Source organism: Kogia breviceps, chromosome X (assembly GCF_026419965.1).
Source record: "Kogia breviceps isolate mKogBre1 chromosome X, mKogBre1 haplotype 1, whole genome shotgun sequence".
Lineage (NCBI taxonomy): Eukaryota > Metazoa > Chordata > Mammalia > Artiodactyla > Physeteridae > Kogia > Kogia breviceps.
This window is the reverse complement of record NC_081330.1, coordinates 93182893-93207718: the sequence shown is the minus strand read 5'-3', so window position 1 is coordinate 93207718 and position 24826 is coordinate 93182893. Positions and strand designations below refer to the sequence as shown.

The 24826-nt window shown below is 40.1% G+C and overlaps 1 protein-coding gene across 3 annotated transcripts in view; it reads left to right on the top strand.

Moving 5' to 3' along the window:
• LOC131748861 (CXXC-type zinc finger protein 1-like) overlaps positions 1 to 24325 on the top strand; it is a 70607-nt gene extending 46282 nt beyond the window's left edge. For all 3 annotated transcript variants that reach the window (XM_059051229.2, XM_067024158.1, XM_067024159.1), the window contains 8 exons: positions 17550 to 17645; positions 20631 to 20794; positions 21174 to 21381; positions 21483 to 21593; positions 21918 to 21967; positions 22183 to 22279; positions 23236 to 23388; positions 23465 to 24325. In XM_059051229.2, coding sequence (XP_058907212.1) covers positions 20652 to 20794; positions 21174 to 21381; positions 21483 to 21593; positions 21918 to 21967; positions 22183 to 22279; positions 23236 to 23388; positions 23465 to 23611 — 909 coding nt within the window. In that variant the 5' untranslated portion in view covers positions 17550 to 17645; positions 20631 to 20651 and the 3' untranslated portion in view covers positions 23612 to 24325. The remainder of the gene's footprint in view (positions 1 to 17549; positions 17646 to 20630; positions 20795 to 21173; positions 21382 to 21482; positions 21594 to 21917; positions 21968 to 22182; positions 22280 to 23235; positions 23389 to 23464) is intronic.
• Positions 24326 to 24826: the final 501 nt, after the last annotated feature.

The following is a 24826-nucleotide window of genomic DNA, read 5'->3' as shown; positions in this document are numbered from 1 at the left end:
CTCTGCAACAATGGTCTCTTGCCTCTCAGGAAGGCCTAGACTTTTTCCCAGACTCCCTCAGCTGTGGTGCACTAGCTCCCTCAGGCTGTCTCCACACAGCCAACCCCAGTCCTCTCCCTGGGGTCTGACTTCCGAAGCCTGAGCCTCTGTGCCCAGCCTACACCTGCCCTGAGCAGACAAGCATCTCAGGCTGGGGAGTGCTGGTCGGCACCAATCCTCTGTGCGGGATTCTCTCTGCTTTGCCCTCTGCACCCCTGTTGCTGTGCTCTCTTCTGTGGCTCCGAAGCTTCCCCCCTGCCACCTCCCCATCTCCACCAGTGAATGGGCTTCCTAGTGTGTGGAAACTTTTCCTCCTTCACGGCTCCCTCCCAGAGGTGCAAGTCCTGTCCCTATTCTTTTGTCTCTGTTTTTTTTCTTTTTTTCTTTTGCCCTACCCAGCTACGTGGAGATTTTCTTGCCTTTTTGGAAGTCTGAGGTCTTCTGCCAGCATTCAGTAGGTGTTCTGTAGGAGTTGTTCCATGTGTAGATGTATTTTTGATGTATTTGTGGGGAGGAAGGTGATCTCCATGTCTTACTCCCCCGCCATCTTGAAGGTCCTCCTGGAAGTTTTATTTTTTTAAATTACAGATTCAATTTCACTTCTAGTGATCAGTCTGTTCAAACTGTGTTTCTGCTTGACTCTGTCTTGGCAGACTGTATGTTTCTAGAAATTAGTGCATTTCTTCTAGGTTGTCCAATTTGTTGGCATATAACTGTTCACAGTATTATCTTATGATTTTTTAAATTTCTGTGATATCATTATTATCTCTCCTCTTTCATTTCTTATTTTGTTTATTTGGGTCCTCTCTCTTTTCTTCTTTGTGAGTCTGGCTACAAGTTTATCAGTTTCATTATCTTTTTAAAAACACAGCTCTTGGTTTCATTTACCTTTTTGGTTTTTTAATCTCTATTTTATTTATTTCTTCTCTGATCTTTATTATTTCCTTCCTTCTTCTGACTTTGGGCTTTGCTTGTTCTTCTTTTTCTAATTCTTTTATGTGGTAGGCTAGGTTGTTTATTTGAGATTTTTCGTATTTCTCGAGAATGGTCTGTAATGCAATGAACTGATTTTGCTGCATCCCACAGATTTTGGAAAGTTGTGTTTTCATTTCCATTTGTCTTGAGGTATTTTCTGATTTCCTCTTTGATTTCGTTGTTGACTTTTTAAAAATAGCATGTTGTTTAGTCTCCACGTGTTTGTTCTTTTCCACTTTTTCTTTCTGTAGTTATTTTCTAGCTTTGTGCCTTTGTGGTCTGAAAAGATACTTGAAATAATTTCTATCCTCTTAAATTTGTTGAGGCTTGTTTTGTGACTTAGTATGTGATCTATCCTGGAGAGTGTTCCATTTGCTCCTGAAAAGAATGTGTGTTCTGCCTTCTTTGAACGTAGTGCCCTGTAGATATCAATTAATTCCAACTGGTCTATTGTGTCATTTAGGACCTCTATTGCTTTATTGATTTTCTGTCTCAGTGATCTGTCCATTGATGTCAGTGGGGCATTAAAGTCTCCTACTCTTATTGTACTATTGTCAATTTCTTCCTTTATTTCTGTCAGTATTTGCTTTACATATTTAGGTGCTCCTGTATTGGGCACATATATGCTAACGAGTGTAGTATCCTCTTCTTCTATTGATCCCTTTATCATTATATAATGCCCTTCTTTGTCTTTCATTATAGCCTGTGTTTTAAAGTATATTTTGATATGAGTATTGCTACCCCTGCTTTTATGTCATTTCCATTTGCACGAAATAACTTTTTCCATCCCCTCACTTTCATTCTGTGTGTGTCTTTCACTCTGAAGTCTCTTGTTGGCAGCATATTTAAGGGTCTTGTTTTTTTATCCAATCAGCCACTCTGTTTTGATTGGAGTATTTAGTCCATTGACATTTAAAGTAATTATTGATAGGTATGTATTTATTACCATTTAATTCCTTGTTTTCTCATTATTTTGTAGCTCTTTGTTCATTTCTTTTTCTTTTTGTGGTTTGATGATTTTCTTTTGTAGTATGCCTGAGTCCCTTTCTTTTTGGCTTTTGTGTATCTGTTGTTGATTTTTGATTTGTGGTTACCATGGGATTCATATATGTTGACCCATAATTGTATCTACTTGCTATAAACTGATAATCATTTAAGTTCAAACATTCTAAAAGATGTACAGTTTTTACTTCCCTCCCCCACATTTTGTGATTTTGATGTTCTATTTTACATCATCATGCTTATTCTTTTGCTGTTAATTGTAGTTATAATTGCTTTTACAAAATTTTTTGATTGTTTTTCATCTATGTACTGGCTTATTTAAGTGATCATCAATCCTTTTATATATTTGCCTTTCCTATTGTGATTTTTCCTTTCCAATAGATTCTTGCTTCTTTTCTTTTTAGAGAAAACCCTTCAATATTTCTTTTAGGGAGGTTAATATTGCTGAATTCTTTTAGTTTTTGCTTGTCTGAGAAATTCTTTATCTTTCTTTCTATTCTAAATAGTAATCTTGCTGGGTAGGGTATCCTAGGTTGCAGGTTTTTCCCTTTCAGGACTTTGAATATATTATGCCACTCCCTCTGGCCTGCAAAGTTTCTGAAGAGAAATCAGCTGAGAGCCTTATGGGGGTTCCCTTATAACTGACTCCATTTTTCTTTGCTGCCTTTAGAATCCTCTCTTTATCTTTAATTTTTTCCGTTTTAATTATGATATATCTTGGTGTGAGCCTGTATGGGTTCATCTTGTTTGGGACCCTCTGTGCTTCCTGTACCTGGGTATCTGTTTCTTTCTTTAGGTTTCAGAAGTTTTCAACCATAATTTCTTCAAATACATTTCAATTTCCTTTTCTCTCTTTTCTCCTTCTGGAACCCCTATAATGCGGACATTGGCATGTTTTATATTATCCCATAGATCTCGTATATTGCTTTCATTTTCTTTTTCATTTGTCTTTCTGTCTGCTGTTCTAATTGGGTGATTTCCATTTTTCTGTCTTCCAGATCAGTTATGTCTTCTTCTGTATCACCTAGTCTGCTGTTAATTCCTCCTAGTGTATTTGTCATTTCAGTTATTTTATTCTTCATTTCTGCCTGGTTCTTTTTAATATTTTCTTGTTTCTTGTTAAAATTCTCACTGTGTTCATGTATTTGTTTCCATAATTCAGTTAGCATTTTATTGCTAATGCTGTGAACTCTTTAATAATAATAAATAATTTCTGTTTCATTCATTGTTTTTTCAGGGGTTTTCTCTTGTTCTTTCATCTGAAAAAAAATTCCTCTGCCTTCTCATTTTGCTTGACTTCCTCTGTCTCTATGAAATTAGGTGAAATAGTTACCTATACCAATCTTGAAGGAGGGTCCTTGTGTGGGAGCATCACAATACTGTCTTCATGTGCCCAGTGGCTTTGATGGGAGAGCTGGATCTGAAGTGAGCATGAATCACATCTTCCCCCAGAGTGTACTCATGGGTATCACATTGGTAGGAGGTGGGGCTGGAAATGGAGGGGCTAGAGCCAGGGCCAGATGTGGGCTAGGGCTTCTCCTCTGCTCAGTGGCCAACACCACCCTATTGGGGGTGGGGGTGGGTCCTAAGTTGCTGGAACATAAGTCCTAAGATTCTGGTCTGAGCTGGCTCCATTCCCTCTAAGTGTGTGCTCTCCTGTCTCCCAGAACTGGCAGCCCTGTCCTAAAGGGGAACAGTGCTGGAGCAAGAGGAGCTGGAGCAGGTGCTTGGTGTGGGTCAGGGCACAGGCTGTGGCAGTACCAGCACCAGTCAGTGTTCTGGACCATTCCTGCAAGTGCCAGCAATGGCTGCCTTCACCTTGTTTAGATGCCATGCTGCGTCTGAGCCAGCTCTATCCCTCACAACTGCACACTCCCCTCTGCCATGGTAGCCCTCACCCTAATGCAGAGCCGCACCATGGAGCAAGTGGGGCCAGAGAAGATGCTTAGTTCAGGCTGGGTCACATGCTGGGTTGGTCATGGGAAACCAGCCAGAGTCCTGGGTAGTTTCAATATGCTTCCCCACCCTTGTCCCGGGGAGTAAGCAAGAATGTGCATGCTCTTCATGAATGGTGTGTAGGTGTCTTACAGCCCTCCTATTAGTCTCACTGGTTTTCAAACCAGCTCCAGTTTCTTGTCTTCCCCGTGTCAGACCCCAAGGCTGGGTGCTCAATATGTGGCTTGAACTTCTCACTCCCCAGGGAGGACCTCTGAGCCTGTGCAGTCCCCTTCATCTTCTGTGCCCCCTCCCAGGGGTGCAGGTCTTAACCTGATTGCTTCTCTTCCCTTCCTAGTTGATTCTGTGTGGATCATTTTTACAGCCTTTTTTCCAGTCATCAGTTTGTTTTCAGTGAGAATTGCTCCACACGTTGATGTATTTTTCATGTGTTTGTGGGTGTAGGTGAGCTCTGCATCCTCCTCCTCTGTCATCTTCATCTCCCCTTCTCTCCTCCCTCCCCCTTTTTTTCAATCTCCTCTTCTCCTGAACTTTGAAAAACTTTAAGAATTACAAAAACAGCTTTCAAAAAAACTGTTCTGAAAGCTGCAGGCATGAAATTGCACCTATGATCCTGAGAATCTCAACAGTTCCAACCACAAATTTTCAGCAGTTACAGATAAGAAAAATTGCAGCCTGGGACAGACCACAGTCATATGCCTTTATTGCCCTATCTAAATTAATCCTGCTTCAGCTTGGGAAGAAGTTTATTGTTCTTAAGTTTCTAACTGATGCACATCAGTTGAGTAAAATCTTTAAATACTCATAGAGTCACAGTTTTTCTCTTGACAGGTTCATTCTGTAATAATAAAGGGGTTAATTCATCAAAAGGACATAACAATCCTGAATGTTTAGGGACCTAGTAACAGAGCTTCAAAATATGTCAAGAAAAACCCGATAGATCTGCAAGGAGAAATAAATAAATCCACAATTACAGTCCAATATTTCAACACCCTTCTCTCAATAATCACTAGAATAAGTAAACAGAAGAGAAGAAGTAAGGACACAGAAGACGTGGATAACACTATCAACCAACTTGCCCTCATTGACATTTATAGAGCATATCAGAAGACTACACTTCCTTTACAAGAGCACATGTAACCAACCCATTTACCAAGATAGACCATATTCAGGGTCATAAAACCAATCAAATACATTAAAAAGTATTCATATCATACAAAGTATGGCCTGGGACCAGAACTGAATTAAATTAGACATCAAAACCAGAAAGATCCCTGGAAAATCCCCAAATGTTTTGAAACTAAATTACATACTTCTAAATAATCTGTAGATTAAAGAAGAAATAAAACTTGAAATTAGAAGGTATTTTGACCTAAGTGAAAATGAAAGCACAACATATAAAAATTTGGAGATTAAGCTAAATAAATATTTAGAGGTAAATTTATAGCACTAAACATTTATATTAGAAATTAAGAATGCTCTTAAAGAAATAATTTCAGTTTCCTTCTTAAGAAACAAAAGCCATAGGAGCAAATTAAATCTAAAGTAATTAGAAGAAGGGAAATAATAAAGATCAGAGCAGAAATCAATGAAATAGAAACCAGAAAATCAATAGAGGAAATCAATGAAACCAGAAGCTAGTTCTTTGAGAAGATCAATAAAATTGTGAAACCTCTAACCAGAATGATCAGGAAAAAAAGAGAGAAGACACTAGTCACTAAGATTAAGAATGACAGAGGTGAAATCACTGCAGATCCTAAATATGTAAAAAAGGATAAAGGGGAGCACTCTTAGCAAAGATGGAAGAGTAAGGACCCCTGGAATTTTACCCTTCCATAAAAGCAATGAAAAAACTGGCAAATATTGTCAAAATCAACTTTTTCACAACTTTGGAAATTAACTAAAGTTTTTCAGTTACCTGGGAAGCATTTAGTCAATAACATATACTGAATCTCAGTAAGAACAGCAAGTTCTGTGGCATTTTAACTTATCCTACTCCCACCCCCAACTCCCCAGTTCAGTGGCAGACTTGAAAAGAGCACATTCCCAGTACTGGTAGAAGCAGAACAGAGTTATTGCTCTTTCTAAGAGCTGCTATAAACATGGGAGTACAAATATCTCTTTAAGACCCTGCTTTCAATTCTTTTGAATATATATCCAGAAGTGGAATTGCTGAATCATATGGTAGTTCTATTGTTAATTTTTTGAGAAACTGTTATACTTTTTTGCATAGTGGCTGTACATTTTACATTCCCACTAACAGTGCTCAAGGGTTCCAATTTTTCCATATCCTTGCCAACACTAGTTATTTTTTGTTTTTTGATAGTAGCTCTGCTAATGAGTTTGAAGCGGTATTACATGTAGTTTTGATTTGCGTTTCTCTAACAATTAGTGATGTTGAGTGTATTTTCATGTGCCTGTTGTCCATCTGTTTGTCTTCCTTGGAAAATGTCTATTCAGGTCCTCTGCACACTTTTTTTTTCTTTTTTGGCCACACCATGCAGCATATGGGATCTTAGTTCCCTGACCAGAGATCGAACCCATGACCCCTGCATTGGAAGCACAAAGTCTAACCACTGGACTGCCAGGGAAGTCCCATGCCCACTTTTTAATTGGGTTATTTTGTTGTTGAGTTTTAGGAGTTCTCTATATATTCTGGATATTAATCCCTTATCATATATACAATTTGCAAATATTTTCACCCATTTTGTGTGTTGCCTTTTTCACTCTATTGATAGTGTCTTTTTAAAATATTTATTTATTTATTTTTGGCTGCATTGGGTCTTCGTTGCTGTGCATGGGCTTTCTCTAGTTGCTGTGAGCCGGGGCTACTCTTTGTTGCAGTGCACAGGCTTCTCATTGTGGTGGTTTCTCTTGTTGCAGAGCCTGGGCTCTAGGCGTGGGCTTCAGTAATTGTGTCACGTGGGCTCAGTAGTTGTGGCTTGCCGGATCTAGAGCACAGGCTCAGTAGTTGTGGCACACGGGCTTAGTTGCTCTGTGGCATGTGGGATCTTCCTGGACCAGGGCTTGAACCCATGTCCCCTGCATTGGCAGGTAGATTCTTAACCACTGTGCCACCAAGGAAGCCCTGATAATGTCGTTTGATGAATAAAAATTTTAAATTTTCATGAAGTTCAATTTGTCAATTTTTTTTTTGGTTGTTGTTGTTGCCTATGTTTTGGTGTCATACCCAAGAAACCATTGCCTAATCTAGTGTTGTGAAGTGTTTGCCCTGTGTTCTTAGAGTTTTAGATCTTACATTTAGGTCATGGATCCATTTTCAGTTAATTTTTTTATATGGTGTTAGGTAAGGATCCAACTTCATTCTTTCACATGTGGATATTCAGTTTTCCCCGCACCATTTGTTGAAATGGCTGTTTTTCCCCCACTGAATGGTCTTGATAGCCTTCTCAAAAATCATTTGATCATATATACAAGGGTTTATTTCTGGATTCTCTGTTCTATTCCATTGGCTTATATGTTTGTCTTTGTGCCAATACCATATTGTTTTGATTACTGTACCTTTGTAGTAAGACTGAAATCAGGAAATGTGAGTTGTCCAGTTTTGTTCTTCTTTTTCAAGATTGTTTTGGCTATTCAAGGTCCCTTGATATTCTATATGAATTTTAGGAATTTTTTGTGTGAAAAAAATTGGGATTTTGATAAGGATTGCATTGAATCTAGATCAGTATTGACATCTTAACTATGTTAAGTTTTCTAATCTATGAACATGGGTTATTTTTCCATTTATTTATGTCTTTTCTTTCAGAAATGTTTTGTAGTTTTCATTGTACAAGTCTTTTAACTTCCTTGGTTAAGTTAATTCCTAAATATTTTTATTCTTTTTGATATTATAAATGCAATTTTTTTTTATTCCTTTTTGGATTGTTCATTGTTAGTGTATACAAATGCAACTGATTTTTGTGTGTTGACCTTATGTCTTGCTACTTTGCTGAATTTGTATATTAGTTCTAACAGGGTTTTTTTGTTTGTTTGTTTGGTGTTTCTCTGGAATCTAGGGTTTTCTACATATAAGATTATATTATCTGTGAACAGAGATCATTTTACTTCTCCTTTTCCAATTTATATGCCTTTTATTTCTTTTTCTTGCCTAATTGCTCTGGTCAGGACTTCCACTATTATGTTGAATAGAAGTAGCAAAGGTGGGCATCCTTGCCTTGTGTCTGATCTTAGAGGAAGTTTTCACTCTTTTACCACTGAGTATGGTATTTTCTGTGGGTTTTTCATATATGAATCTTACTATGTTGAGGTAGTTTCCTTCGATTCCTAGTTTGTTGAGTTTTTTTTTTTTTTAATCATGAAAGAGTGTTGAATTTTGTCAAATGCTTTTTCTCCATCAATTGAAATGACCATTTGGCTTTTCGACCTTTCATTTTGTTAAGTTGGTGTATTACGTTGTTCAGTTTTCATGTTGAGCCAACCATGCATTCCAGAAATAAATCCCACTTGATCATGTTGTATAATCCTAATATGCTGTTAATTTGGTTTGTTGACGATTTTTGCATCAATGTTCATATGGGATTTTGGTCTGTGATTGATTTATTTTTTCTTTTAGTGTCTGTCTGGCTTTGGGATCAGCATAAGGCTGGCCTCATAGAATGAATTAGGGAACATTCCCTACTCTTCAATTATTTTTCGAAAAGCTTGAGAAGGAATGATGTTAGTTTTTCTTTAAATGTTTGGTAGAATTCATTGGGAAAGCTATTAGACCCAGGGATTTCCTTTCTTGGGAGAGTTTTGATTACTGATTCAATCTTTTTACTAATTATTGGTCTCTTCAGATTTTCTATTTCTTCATGGTTTAGTCTTGGTAGAATTTGTTTTTCTAGGAATTTGTCCATTTCATTTAGGTTATCCAATTTGTCGGCATACAATTGCTCAGAGTACTCTCTTTTAATTCTTTTTATTTCTGTAGAATTATTAGTAATGTACTCAATTTCATTTTTGATTTTAATAATTTGGATCCTCTGTTTCTTTCTTAGTCCATCTAGCTAAATGTTTATCAATTTTGTTGATCTTTTCAAGAATCAGCTTTGGGTTTTGTTTCTTTTCTATCACTTTTCTATTCTTTATTTCATTTATCTCTAATCTTTATTATTTCCTTCCTTCTGCTAGCTTTGGGTTTAATTTTTTCCTCTTTTATAGGTTCCTTAAGTTGTAAAGTTAGATGTTGATTTGAGATCTTTCTTGTTTTTTAATGTGTTTATAGCTATAAATTATCCCCTAACATTGATTTCACAGTGTCACATAAGCTTTTCTTTTTCTTAATTTTACGTATTTGGGGGCTGTGTTGGGTTTTTGTTGCTGTGCACAGGCTTTCTCTAGTTGTGGCAAGCAGGGGATACTCTTTATTGCAGTGTGCAGGCTTCTCATTGTGGTGGCTTCTCTCGTTGCAGGGCAGGGGCTCTAGGCACCAGGCTTCAGTAGTTGCAGCACGCTGGCTCAGTAGTTGTGCTATGAGGGCTCTAGGGTGCACAGGCTTCAGTAGTTGTGCTGTGTGGGCTCAGTAGTTGTGGCTCATGGGCTCTAGAGTGCAGACTCAGTAGTTGTGGTGCATGGGCTTAGTTGCTCCCTGGCATGTGGGATCTTCCCAGACTAGGGATTGAACCCGTGTCCCCTGCATTGGCAGGCAGATTCTTAACCACTATACCACTAGGGAAGTCCTCAATAAGTTTTTATATGTTATGTTTTCTTTTTCATTTGTCTATAAGTATTTCCTAATTTCCCTTCTGATTTCTTTATTGATCCATTGGTTGCTTAAAAGTATGTTGTTTAGCTTCCACAGATTTCTAAACTTTCCCGTTTTCTTTCTGTTACTGATCTCTAACTTCATCCCATTGTTTTTATTTATTTTTTTAATATTTTATTTTATTATTATTTTTATACAACAGGTTCTTATTAGTTATCTATTTTATACATATTAGTGTATATATGTCAATCCCAATCTCCCAATTCATCCCACCACCACCATCCCCCACCCCACTTTCCTCCCTTGGTGTCCATATGTTTGTTTTCTACATCTGTGTCTCTATTTCTGCCTTGGAAACTGGTTCATCTGTACCATTTTTCTAGATTCCAAATATATACATTAATTTACGATATTTGTTTTTCTCTTTCTGCCTTACTTCACTCTGTATGAGAGTCTCTAGGTCCATCCATGTCTCTACAAATTACCCAATTTCGTTCCTTTTTATGGCTGAGTAATATTCCATTGTATATATGTACCACATCTTCTTTATCCATTTGATCGTCAATGGGCATTTAGGTTGCTTCCATGCCCAGGCTATTGTAAATAGTGCTGCAATGAACATTGGGGTGCATGTGTCTTTTTGAATTATGGTTTTCTCTGGGTATATGCTCAGTAGTGGGATTGCTGGGTCATATGGCTATTCTATTTTAATTTTTTAAGGAACTTCCATACTGTTCTCCACAGTGGCTGTATCAATTTACATTCCCACCAACAGTGCAAGAGGGTTCCCTTTTCTCCACACCCTCTCCAGCATTTGTTGCTTGTAGATTTTCTGATGAGGCCCATTCCCATGGATTTTAGAAAAGATACTCTGTACAATATCTAACTTTTAGAAAATATTGAGATTTAATCTGTGATCTAACATGTGATCTATCGTGGAATATGTCCCATGTACACTTGAGAAGGATGTGTATTCTGCTGTAGTGGGTAGAGTGTTCTGTATATGTCTGCTAATTGAGTTTGTTTATTGTGTTGTTCATGTCCTCTGTTTCCTTAGTTATCTTTTGTCTGTTTGTCGTATTCATTATTGCAAGTAGAGTATTGAAGTCTCCAACTATTATTGTAGAACTATCTATTTCTCCATTCAATTCTGTCAATTTTTGCTTCATATATTTTGATGGTCTGTTATTAGGTGTGTAAATGTTTATAATTGTTATATATTCTCACTGTTTTGAACTTTTTATTAATATATAATATCCTTCATTGTCTCTTGTCAAGAGTTTTTGACTTAAAATTTATTAGTCTGATATTAGTATAGCCATCCCTGCTCTCTTTTGGTTATTATGCATGGAATAACCTTTTACATACTTTCAATTTCAACTTCGGGGATCTAAAATTAATTTCTTGTAGACCCCATGCAGTTGGATCACTTTCTTGAAAAAAATCCTTTCTACCAATCTCTGTCTTTTGATTGGAGAATTTAATCCATTTACATTAAAATAATTACTGATAAGGAGGGACTTACTTCCATCTTGGCATTTGTTTTCTGTATGTCTTTTAGCTTTCTGTCCCTCCTTCCCTGCAACACTGTCTTCCTTTGTGTTTAGTTGTTGGGTTTTTTTTTTCTTTTGGTAATGAAATTTTAAAATTCCTTTCTTATTTCATTTTGTGTATATTTTATAGCAATTTTCTTTGTGGTTACCATGGAGGTTTCATTTAACATCCTAAAGTTATTACACTCTAATTTGAATTTATACCAGCTTAATTTCAGTAACATATACAAATTTCTCCTTTAATAGACCCATCCCCACCTCTTTCAGTGGTTGATTTCACAAAATTACTTATTTATACATTGTGTGTTCAAAAACTTAAGCTAATAAATTTTTTAAAATGCATTAGCCTGTCAAATTATGTAGATAACAAAATGTGGAATTACAAACCAAAGTTATAATAATAGTGGCTTCTAGATTAATAATTGCTTTTTTAATGTATTAGTTTCTTAAATTATGTAGAAAACAAGTGTGGTTATGCACCATTGTTACAATAATGCTGCCTTTTATAATTGCCCATGTATTTACCTTTACTGAGATCTTTATTGTTTCTTATGGCTTCAAGTTACTTTCTATTGTCCTTTCACTTCAACTTTCAGGACTCCCTTTATCATTTCTTTTTTTTTTTTTAACATCTTTATTGGAGTATAATTGCTTTACAATGGTGTGTTAGTTTCTGCTTTATAACAAAGTGAATCAGTTATACATATACATATATCCCCATATCTCTTCCCTCTTGCATCTCCCTCCCACCCTCCCTATCCCACCCCTCTGGTGGTCACAGAGCACCGAGCTGATCTTCCTGTGCTATGCAGCTACTTCCCACTAGATATCTGTTTTACATTTGGTAGTGTATATATGTCCATACAACTCTCTCACTTCATCACAGCTTACCCTTCCCCCTCCCCATATCCTCAAGTCCATGCTCTAGTAGGTCTGTGTTTTATTCCCGTCCTACCCCTAGTCTCTTCATAACATTTTTTGCTTAGATTCCATATATGTGTGTTAGCATATGGTATTTGTTTTTCTCTTTCTGACTTACTTCACTCTGTATGACAGACTCCAGGCCCAGCCACCTCACTACAAATAACTCAATTTCGTTTCTTTTTATGGCTGAGTAATATTCCATTGTATATATGTGCCACACCTTCTTTATCCATTCATCCAATGATGGACACTTAGATTTCTTCCATCTCCTGTCTATTGTAAATGGAGCTACAATGAACATTTTGGTACATGACTCTTTTTAAATTATGGTTTTCTCAGGGTATATGCCCAGTAGTGGGATTTCTGGGTCACATGGTAGTTCTATTTGTAGTTTTTTAAGGAACCTCCATACTGTTCTCCATAGCGGCTGTATCAATTTACATTCCCACCAGCAGTGCAAGAGGGTTCCCTTTTCTCCACACCCTCTCCAGCATTTATTGTTTCTAGAGTTTTTGATGATGGCCAATCTGACCGGTGTGAGATGATATCTCATTGTAGTTTTGATTTGCATTTCTCTAATGATTAATGAGGTTGAGCATTCTTTCATGTGTTTGTTAGCAATCTGTATATCTTCTTTGGAGAAATGTCTATTTAGTTCTTCTGCCCATTTTTGGATTGGGTTGTTTGTTTTTTTGTTATTGAGCTGCATGAGTTGCTTATAAATTTTGTATATTAATCCTTTGTCAGTTGCTTCATTTGCAAATATTTCCTCCCACTCTGAGGGCTGTCTTTTGGTCTTGTTTATGGTATCCTTTGCTGTGCAAAAGCTTTTAAGTTTCATTAGGTCCCATTTGTTTATTTGTGTTTTTATTTCCATTTCTCTAGGAGATGGGTCAAAAAGGATCTTGCTGTGATTTATGTCGTATAGTGTTCTGCCTATGTTTTCCTCTAAGAGTTTGATAGTGTCTGGCCTTACATTTAGGTCTTTAACCCATTTTGAGTTTATTTTTGTGTGTGGTGTTAGGGATTGTTCTAATTTCATACTTTTACATGTAGCTGTCCAGTTTTCCCAGCACCACTTATTGAAGAGGCTGTCTTTTCTCCACCGTATATCCTTCCCTCCTTTATCAAAGATAAGGTGACCATATGTGTGTGGGTTTATCTCTGGGCTCTCTATCCTGTTCCATTGATCTATATTTCTGTTTTTGTGCCAGTACCATATTGTCTTGATTACTGTAGCCTTGTAGTAGAGTCTGAAGTCAGGGAGCCTAATTCCTCCAGCTCCATTTCTCGTTCTCAAGATTGCTTTGGCTATTCGGGGTCTTTTGTGTTTCCATACAAATTGTGAAATTTTTTGTTCTAGTTCTGTAAAAAATGCCAGTGGTAATTTGATAGGGATTGCATTGAATCTGTAGATTGCTTTGGGTAGTATAGTCATTTTCACAATGTTGATTCTTCCAATCCAAGAACATGGTATATTTCTCCACCTATTTGTATCATCTTTAATTTCTTTCATAAGTGTCTTATAGTTTTCTGCATACAAGTCTTTTGTCTCCTTAGGTAGGTTTATTCCTAGATATTTTATTCTTTTTGTTGCAATGGTAAATGGGAGTGTTTTCTTAATTTCACTCTCAGATTTTTCATCATTAGTGTATAGGAATGCCAGAGATTTCTGTGCATTAATTTCATATCCTGCTATTTTATCAAATTCATTGATTAGCTCTAGTAGTTTTCTGGTATCATCTTTGGGATTCTGTATGTATAGTATCATGTCATCTGCAAACGGTGACAGCTTTACTTCTTCTTTTTCGATTTGGATTCCTTTTATTTCTTTTTCTTCTTTGATTGCTGTGGCTAAAACTTCCAGCCAACAAAAGCCCAAGACCAGATGGCTTGACAGGTGAATTCTATCAAACATTTAGAGAAGAGCTAACACCTATCCTTCTCAAACTCTTCCAAAATATAGCAGAGGGAGGAACACTCCCAAACTCATTCTATGAGGCCACCATCACCCTGATACCAAAACCATGTCTTTGTGACAACGATGTCACAAAGAAAGAAAACTATAGGCCAATATCACTGATGAACGTAGATGCAAAAATACTCAACAAAATACTAGCAGACAGAATCTAACATCACATTAAAAGGATCATACACCATGATTAAGTGGGGTTTATTCCAGGAATGCAAGGATTCTTCAATATACAGAAATCAATGAACGTGATACACCATATTAACAAATTGAAGGAGAAAACCCATATGATCATCTCAATAGATGCAGAGAAAGCTTTCAACAAAATTCAACACCCATTTATAATAAAAACCCTGCAGAAAGTAGGCATAGAGGGAACTTTCCTCAACATAATAAAGGCCATATATGACAAACCCACAGCCAACATTGTCCTCAATGGTGAAAAACTGAAACCATTTCCACTAAGATCAGGAACAAGACCAGTTTGCCTACTCTCACCCTTTATCATTTCTTGCAGGGCAAGCCTAGTGGTAATGAACTCTCTCAACTTTAGTTTATCTGGTATTATCTTAATTTCTCCCTCACATTTGAAGGACAGTTTTACTGGATATAAGATTCTTGGTTGGCAGTGTTTTTTTTCTCATAACATTTTGAATATATCAGCCCACTGCCTTCTGGCCTCCAAAGTTTCTAATGAGAAATATGCTCATGATCTTACCGTGGATTGCTTTCAAAATTCTTTTTCTTTGTCTTTTGACCACTTATAATGTTTCTTTGTGTAGCTCTCTTTGAGTAAATCTTACTTAGAGTTTGTTGAGCTTCTTGGATGTTTATATTCATATCTTTCATCAAATTAGGGAATTGGGGGCCATTATTTCTTTAAATATTCTCTCTGCCTCTTTCTCTCTTCTCTAGAGTTCCAAGATAGTTACATCAGAGAGTTTTTCAGTGCAGTTGTTGTTTAGGTGGGAGTCAGATTTCTGGTACTTCATACTCCTCCATCTTCTCAGAATCCTTCTCTAGTCAACTGATTTTTGAATAAAGTGCAAAGTCGTTTCAACAGAGAAAGGATTGTCTTTTCAATAAATGATTCTGGAGCTACTGAATATACATATTTTAAATACATACTCAAAAACAGAACAAAAACAAAAACCAAGATGAACCTCAACCTACACTTCACACCTTATACAAAAATTAATTCAAACAGATCAGAGACCTATAGAAAAATATAAAATTATAATACTTCTAGAAGGAAATATATGAGAAAATCTTTGTGACCTTGGGTTAAGCAAAGAGCTTTAGATATTATTCATAAAAGAAAATTAACATGATTCATAAAAGAAAACATTCATATATTGGATGTCATAAAAACAAAAGTTTTAAGGTTTATTTTAAGAAATAGTCTTCACAAAGTGAGAGAGTGGCATGGACATATATACACTACCAAACATAAAATAGATAGCTAGTGGGAAGCAGCCGCATAGCACAGGGAGATCAGCTTGGTGGTTTGTGACCATCTAGAGGGGTGGGATAGGGAGGGTTGGAGGGAGGGAGATGCAAGAGGGAAGAGATATGGGAACATATGTATATGTATAACTCATTTACTTTGTTATAAAGCAGAAAGTAAAACACCATTGCAAAGCAATTTTACTCCAATAAAGATGTTTTTTTTTTTTAAAAAAAAGAAAGAAATAGTCTTCAGAGAAAGGTTAAATTTAAAGTATCTACTTCTTGCCTGGCTCATGTTCTTCCTCCATCCCACCTGGAGGGCCATTCTAGGGTTTGTCTCTAATGATATGCTCTTTTGCTCAGAAAGCAGTTAGCATCTAGCGTATCTGGGAGGTCAGACGAGACCAAAGAAGTAAATCAAGAATCACCAATAACTGTTGTAGGAACACTGTGCTGGGAGTCATTCACACTCCAGCATTGCCTTAACTGTCTAGTAGAGGAGAGAAGCCTGCAACCCACACAGTGACACAAAGCAGAATGACAGAGGTGTTGTGAGAAAATTGAAAAAGGACGAGCAAGGGCTTTGGGGAAGGCTTCTCAGTGGGGCAGGCACCTGAGCTTAACCTTGAAAGACAGGCAGAAAGCTGACAGCCAAAAACAGACAAATACAAAACAGACAAGTACAGGCAACTCTCCCCCATCCTTTATAATTCCAAGGTTAAAATATGAGGAACACCACTCACTATTATAACTATTTACACAAGTGCATTCAGAAGAGAAGCAGGTCACTTGGTTGGAAAGGAAGTAGAGGGAACTTCCCAGATGGTGATGCCAAAGCTGAGTCTTGAAGGGTGAGCAGGAATAAGCAAAATAGAAGGACAAGCCTGAGCAAAGGCCTGGAATGTGGAAGCCCATGCTGGATTGACAAGAGAGTGACTATCCAGGATGTCCTGAGTGTTTGACACCTGGAGGGCCTGGGAAGAGGATTTGTCTATCACAGGAAAGTGGGGCCCTGTCATAGAGAACTTTGATGGGCACACCATAGAGTGGAGAACTGATTCTGAATACCGTGGGAATCCAGGGAAGATTCTCAAGGAGAATGGTGACATAACTTTTTTCATCTGTGGCCCTTTGGGAAGACAAACTTGGAGGCAAAATGGATTAGCCAGCCACATCTCAGAGGTGGGAGTTCATTATAATGTAAAATACAGGAAACCTGAACTAGGGCTTTGGAACTGGGAATGAAAGAAATCAGCAGTAAAGAGACAGGAGATATTGGAGAAGTAGGTCTGAAGTCAGAGGTGAAGAGCAAAACGCTGTCCAAGATTCTTTGAATGAGCCACAGTGATGAAAAATAACTCAAAGGGAAGTTAAAACATTAGCTTGGACAAAATAAGTAGTGCTTATAAGCATTCACAGCCATAGAGAGGTAGTAATGCTTTCTTTAGAGCTCACAGACTGCTTCTTAGCTCAGCTTGAACTTCTCACCTCTTGCCCCAATCCCTAAACTGGATTTGATAAAAACTGTAAAGATTTAGCAAGGGATACTGTCTTTAGAGGCTAGGCTCAAACCAGGAAAATAGCTTCTTAACAGCAACATCTTAACATTTTTGAACTTTGCTTTTCTACATGATGATTAGTTAAATGCAACTCTAGTGTAAATTACAGCATTTATTTGCTTTTATCTTCAAGGAATAATATGGAGCCAGATAAATTGCAGTAATTTGCCACTTTGCAACAACACCAGGCAAGGCACCTGATCATCAATGGTTACTGGACACTCTTGTGTGTCATGTGTAAGCTTGGCACTGGGCAACCAGTGATGACCAAGACCAACATTGTCCCTGCCTTCATTTCAAGTTGAGGGAGATGGGTGTGACAAAACAGGTGTGAGGGGTTCAGACAATGCCTCCATTTACTTCTTAATTTCAAGATTAAAATAAAAGAAACATTTTTGCTATATAATTAGGTCCATAAATTCATTCAGAAGAGAAGCTGGTCATCCAGATGGAAAGGAAGCAGAGAGAGCCTCCCAGACGGTGATGCCAAAGCTGAGTCCTGAAAGGTGAGCAGTGTGATTGTAATCTTTCACAATGATAATATTTTTTTCTATTTTACTTTTGTTTTACTTTTACTAATGTATTTTTCTTTATTTTTGTTTTATATCATTTTAATCATGTATTATATAAGATTGGATTTTTACATGTTCATGGTGAATCAAATCACTATGGAATGACCCTTTCAACCCCAATTAATACTTTTTGTCTTAGCATTTTTAGTCTGATATTAATATAATTGACCTTGCTTTATTTTGATTAGCATGTACCTGGCAAATTTTCTTCTATCCTTTTATTTCAAACGTTTCTGTATCCTTATGATTTGCCAGGTTTGGCATAAACAGCATATGGCTAGACTTGTTAATTTTCATCCAAAATAACAATCTCTGACTTTAACTGGAGAGTTTACCCCATTAACAATTTTTTATTACTGATTATGTAATAAAATATAAATTTCAAATATGAACTTATTACTACCTTCTTACATTTTGCTTTCTATTTTTCCTGCCTTTCTATAAATCTTTTTCTACTTTCTCAACTTCTAAAAGCTGATTTACTTGTTTTTGTTTGTTTTTCTCATTGCCTATCTCATGATTTAAATAGCAGATAGTAAAATGGTACTACTATGAAATTATTCAAAATAATTGGAAATGATAAGGGGATCAATTTTCCTGCCACATACAATAATGCAATGAAGATCACTGATGTGTGAAACAGTGAGGTGCTGGTGTCAGAAGATACAAGTGTATCCTTTATGGTGCACAGAACAGCATGCACGTAACTGTATTGTTTCTCTGTAACCATTTGCTTCAAACTTTGGGCTGTACAGCAGCTCCGTTATTAAGGGTCTGGAGCAAGTGCAAACACAATACATTTGGGAAGGGGTGGCACTAAGGTCGATACCGGACTGGAAGTCACTTTGTTACCCTTTTTTACCTCATCTGCCTTGAAGCTCTCCACCGTGTAGTGCCTTCCGGGCCCTGAGGTATCTTGTGAGGGCTTTGAAGAGGGACTTGGAGGAGTGGGTGTGGGGGTCATTGAAGGGGATTTGGGGGTTGATAATGGGTGTCTTTGGAGTCAGTATGGGGACTTGTTCGAATTTGAGTTGAGCACTCAGATCATTATTTTCTGTCTTCTTATATTGTCAACTGAGACCACAGTTGAGTATGTATTGTTTTTATTTTTGTTAGGTTCTAAGTATTTTCTAATTTCAGTTATTTTTTTTACCAAGAGTTTAGAAATGCCTTTTCAATTTTCAAAAGTTAAGGCTTTTGTTTCTAACGCAACTTATCTGTGCCCTGTGTGATGCTTATTCATTGCTAAGTGTTCAGACTTCCTTTAAGACTAAGACCAGGGTCAGTTTTTATTAATATTGCATCTGTAGTTCAAAACTAGTATGTGTTCTCTGGTTGATAATTGTCTTAAACGTGTGTATTCTTTGTGTGTGCGCTTGCTCTTTTAATCTTTGAGAGTAATGATTTGCTTGTGTATGCATATGCACGCAAACATTTAAAAACATTTGTATATTTATATATTTTAGTAGGTGTTACTGGGTTCAGGTAGGAGTAGTTTTCAGAATAAAGATTGTCAAATTATTCTAGGTGAGTGAGTCAGGGCAGACAGTGCACAGCGCGGCATGTGCAAGTGGGAGAGGGGGCAGGGCTTGGCACGGTTCAGCATGTGAGAGGTAAGGCAGAACAGAGTGTGGGCAGGAAGTGGGGAGGGGTATATGAGGCTGAGAGTCTGGGAGGCGGGCAGGGCATGGCAGTGCATGGGACCCACAGGGCTGGGAGCCTTAAGGCAAGACAGAGTGTGTCCAAGAAGGCAGAGTCAGGCATGTGGAGCCTGGAGACACTAGGCAGACTGGGCGGGACAGAAAGGTGGGCGGAGCATGTCTGAGGGGCTGGGCCGGCCAGGCAGAGGAGGCTTGTCTGGGTCCATGGTGTAGGGCAAGCAGGGTAGCAGGTGTGTCCTGGAGGGTGGACAAGGCAGGCTGAGCCCTGCAAGTGTAAAGAGGTGGAGTCTAGCTTTTCTGGGTGGATATGCAGGGCCTTTTGCATTCGACTGGGCAAGATGCAGCCAGATGGACTAGCCAAGTGTGTCTGGATAAGGTGGGCAAGTAGGGCCAGGTGGTGCCAGTCATTCCCAGGCAGGCAAGACCTAGTGTATCCAGGCAGGTGCTGTTGGCCCCAGCCACAGTGGCCAGAGGGTGAGGCCAGGAGTGTTGGGACAGGATGAGCCCATCCCCACCCATTTAGTGCTGACCCAGAGCCCTCCTCCCATCAGCACAGGAATGCTACTTATAATCCCTGGTCTCTGGTGAATCCAGGACACAGGATGGATGGGGGAAATGAAGCTGGTGCGAGGGTCTGCCCCTCAGTTCTTAACTGTGATACTCTCAGAGACTTTGCCATGGTCCCCCTGACAACTGCTCACTCTATCACACCTGCCTCAACTACAGAAGTCTGAGCTGTCCCAGAAGTACCAGGTGGTGGCAATGCCATAGGCAGTAAAGGAGGCCATACACCAGATTTTGTCTGAAAAGGACCTGCCTCAGTACTGAAACTTATACCAGGACTTTTATATATGAGACTCTTGACAATCAAAGTCTGATGAGTGTATGGCAGGGCCCCGGCGTGGAAGAATGAGGACATTGAAGGCAGGGAGGCTCAGCAATGAAGAGAGAGGAGGCACGGAGTGTCCAGAGATCATTTAAGAAACAAAATGGGGAGACCTGTCAGCATTTTCCTAGCCTACAGCCCTGGATGAATGACACTGAGGACTTCCCATTCCTAGATTCTGCACTGCAGAAGCAGGCAATGGATATGAAGAAAAGGAAGAATTTGAAGGAAAAAGTGGAGTGGAAGGTGACAGAAATGGTGAAATGAGGGGCATGGAGGCAGAGGTTGGGGGAAGAATGCAGGGTAGTAGTACAGGGTTAGAGGGCTGACACTGATTCCCTTGCCCCTGCCTTGACCACTCTCGTCCCACAGAAGGAGAAGCAGCAGAAGCTCATGGAAAAGTCAGAAGACTCAGAGCAATCAGATGCCGAGCACCCAGCCTCACTGCGGCAGTGCCTGGGACCTGGATGTGTGCACCCCACCCGGCCAGGCTCCAAGTACTGCTCGGACGACTGTGGCATGAAGCTGGCAGCTGAGTGAGTGCACTTGGAGGTCAAGCAACAGGACATAGAGTAGGGCATGGAGTAGGGCATGATCTATGCCAGCTGTAAGTCCACCTACCCCGCTACCTATGTATCCTCCACCATTCGTCCACTCACTCACCTATCCATCCCCCCTTACATCCACCGACCCGCTGAACCACCCATCCACATTACATCCACCAACCCACTCATTCACCCTCAACAATCACCCACCCAGCTGTCTAGCCATCCACCCAGCCATCCACCATCCAATCACCCATTCACTCATCTACCATTCATTATCCTAAACATCCACCATTCAGTCACTCATCCATTTCTTCTTATTTTGATGCCCCCACATACACATTCCATTTCTTGCTGTCTCCCCTTCCAGCCGCATCTATGCGATCCTGCCGAAGCGCATCCAGCAGTGGCAGAACAGCCCTTGCATTGCTGAGGAGCATGGCAAGAAAATGCTTGAGCACATCCATCGTGAACAGCAGGACACCCACACCCGCCTGAAGGACATAGAGTGCCATTTCCATGAACTTGAGGCCATCATTCAGCGTGGCAAGCAGCAGGCTGTGTGCAAAGATGAAAAGGTGAGTGGGAATGGGTGGGGTGGAGCAGAAAGGTGCCTGATATCTTGCCCTGCCGTCCCCACTCTGCACTGCTTTACTGACCCTTCTACTGTCCTATGCAGAGCAACAAACATGGCAGGGACAGCGTCAACCTGCAGATCTTCTGTGTCTCCTGCGGGCAGTCCATCAATACGCAGGTTGCCCTGCACCACATGGAGCACTGCTTCGCCAAGGTTGGAGCATTGGCTGGGGGCAGATGGGGCAAGGGTGTTTTTGGCTGGGTGGGGTCCATGAGGAGGGGGGCAGGTTTGGTGCCCGGGTATTTGTTGTAGAAGAGAACACAACACACATCCATGGCTCTACCCATTTGTGTTTTTCTTCCATCCCCAGTAAAAGGGCCAAGATTTGGGCATCAGCCACTGGTGAGGGGGGGACATTGGCTGAGCAGACAGGAGCGTAGGGTCCACAGGGAACAAATGTGTTGTTTGGGGCTTTGTCATGGGAGGGTATGCAGTGTGTGTCTATAGTTCCTCCCATTTGTACTCTTTTTTCCCCAGTATGAGCGCAAATTGTCCTTCAGGTCCATGTACCCCACTTGCGTTGAGGGGTGAGTGTGAGTGCTACTCAGGGTCAAAGGCATGATGTGGACAGGGTCAGGAGCAGGGTGGGCAAGATCAAGGGCAGGATGTGGGTAGGCTCAGAGACAGAGGTGGGCGGATTAGCGGCAGGGTATAGGTGGGGTTGGGGACAAAGTGTGGGCAGGGTTCAGGGTGGGACCACCCTCCTCCTGACCCTTAGCACCTCACTTTCACCTCTCCTCAGAGCCACAAGGCTCTTCTGTGATGTTTACGACCCACGGAGTAAGAGGTACTGTAAGCGACTCCAGGTGTTATGCCCTGAGCACTCGAAGGACCCCAAGGTGAGACTTTTCTTTCTCTACCTCATCGCCCTCCATTCCTCCCCTTCTCCCTACCTGACCACCTTCTTCCTCTCGTCCTCCAGTGCTTGATTACCTCCTATTCCTTCTTCCTACTGCCTGACTGCCTTCATACCTCCTGACCGATCCCTATGTATCCCCTCCTCCTTTCCTGAACTCCCCTACACCCCCCTCCTCACTGCCCAATCACTTTCTCGTTTTACTTTTCTCTCTGCCTGTTTATTTATTCATAATCTCCTTGCCTGACCGCCCCCCCCCCCCCACATTTCTCTCTCCCTCTGCCTGACCAGCCTCCGTCCCTCCACTCCCACCGCATAACCATTCCCTATTCTTCCCTTCTCCTTGCTTGCTGATCTCCCTTCTTTTCCCAGCCCCTGCCTGACCACCCCACCATCCCCCCTCCCTCCCTGCATGGTTACCCTCAATTCCTCTCTTCTTACTTTCTGACTTCCTTCCATTCTTATTCTCCCTGCCTCACTTCCCCAATCACCTTCTCACTGCTTGTCATCTCCTAAATCCCTTCTTATTCCCTGTTTGATCAGCTCCCATCCCTTTCACCCTCCCAGCCTTATCCCTCACCTCTCCCATGCTTTACCAACCCTCATTCATCTACTTCTCCGTGTCAGACCTCCCCTCCATCCTTCCTCTCCTTCCTGTTTGATCTCTTTCTGTTCTTCCGTCCTTCCTGCCTGATCACCTCCATCCCTACATCCCTGCTTAACTTCTTCCTCCATTCTCCATGATTGATCATCCCCCTTTGGTCCCCTCTTCTTTACCTAATCACTGAATTCCTCTCTTCCCCCCTGCTAGGTCACTTCCCATTCCTCTCCTTCCTGCCTGCCTGCCCTCCATTTCCCTCTTCCTTTCATCCTGCCTGCCTGATCACCCTCCATCTGCCACCCTTCACGTACCTCATCATCTTTCATTCTTCCGCACAGGTACAGGCTGATGAAGTGTGCGGTTGCCCACTAGTGAACAACGTCTTTGAGCCCACTGGTAATTTCTGTTGCCTCCCCAAACGCCTGTGCAATCGCCACTACTGCTGGGAGAAGCTGAGACGTGCCGAGGTGGACCTAGAGCGCGTGCGCATGGTAGGTTACAAGGCTGAGTGGGGCTGAGGGGCGGGATGGAATCCTAGAGGCCCCTTCTCATGCTTGCCCCCGACAGTTGCTCAAGCTGGAAGAGCTGGTTAAGCAGGAGCACAAGGTGCGCACAGCCATGAAGAATCGGGCAGGGCTGCTGGCCCTTATGCTTCATCAGACAATCCAGCATGACCCGCTCACTACTGACCTACGCTCCAGAGTAGACAGCTGAGCTCTGCTCAGCTGAGGTCTTGTACTCAACACCCTGTGCAAGGGAGACACTCTACGATTTCCTCACACACCTGTTCCTCTAACATCTTTCTCAGGGCATCTCAGAGTTTCTCTGTGCTTCTCTGTTCCCCATTTCGTCTCCTGTCTCGGTCTATGCCTCCTTGAGGTGGGATGGTCCTCAAAATCCCCCTCTTTCTGTCCGTTCCTGTATCCCCCGTCTCTTTCTTTCCTGAATCTGGGCGGGGCCAGGAGATCTGCCCTGCCCTTATCTCCCACCATCCAGAGTTTTGTTTAAAAACTTTAAAACAAAAGATTTTAATATTCTCTGATGGCCCCTAAGCCGTTCTCTCTGGCCACAAACCCAATTCCGAACCTCCAGTGGTGGTGGGTGACAGTGCAGCTTTACTTGGGGGGTGGGCTACAGTGCACATTTGGGGGTGCCTGTGATGCCCACTGTGCTGGGTGCATCCTCTTCTGTCAACGGAGATGTGATCTTACATCTGCCAGTGACCCTTGTAGTTTGGTTATCTTTTCTTTCTTTTTTTGTAATTATGGTTTTACTGTGATCAGAGAATGTAGCCTATTGAATCTGAACTTGTAAACATTACTCAAGATTTTCTCTGTGGGCCAGATTACTCAATTGAATTTTGTAAAACTTTCGTGGATGTAAGAGAAGAAACTATATTCTCGGTTAGGTACAGAGTACTCATTAGGACTTTTCAATCTAGTTTGAGGATTAACATTTCTTTACTCTGATTTTTTGTCTTTTTGTCTACTCCATCTGTTATATTATCAAAAGATAGAATAAATGTTATAATATTTTAAAACAAATTTCTCCTTATAGTTCTGTTTTTGGCAGGTGGGTGGGGGGATCCTAAAGTATATATCTTTGGCCATTTTTCACAATGCCACTATGTGTTTTCTTTGTTTTGCTTGCTAAGTCCTTTTGACCTTGAATTTACTTTGGTAAGTACCTCATTACTGCTGCTTTTATTTTGCTGCCACTAGTCTAGTATATCCTTGCCTAAACCTTTATTTTGCATTTTTCTCTTTGTTTAAGATATACTTCTTTTAAACGCATATAAGAGTATTTTTTGCTCTAATCCACATTTGTGTCTTGAGATTCAGTCCATTTAAATTTGTACAATGATGATAATCTTATTTTTTGTATTATATTATCCTTATTATCAATTTTACTATTTCCTAAATATAACTT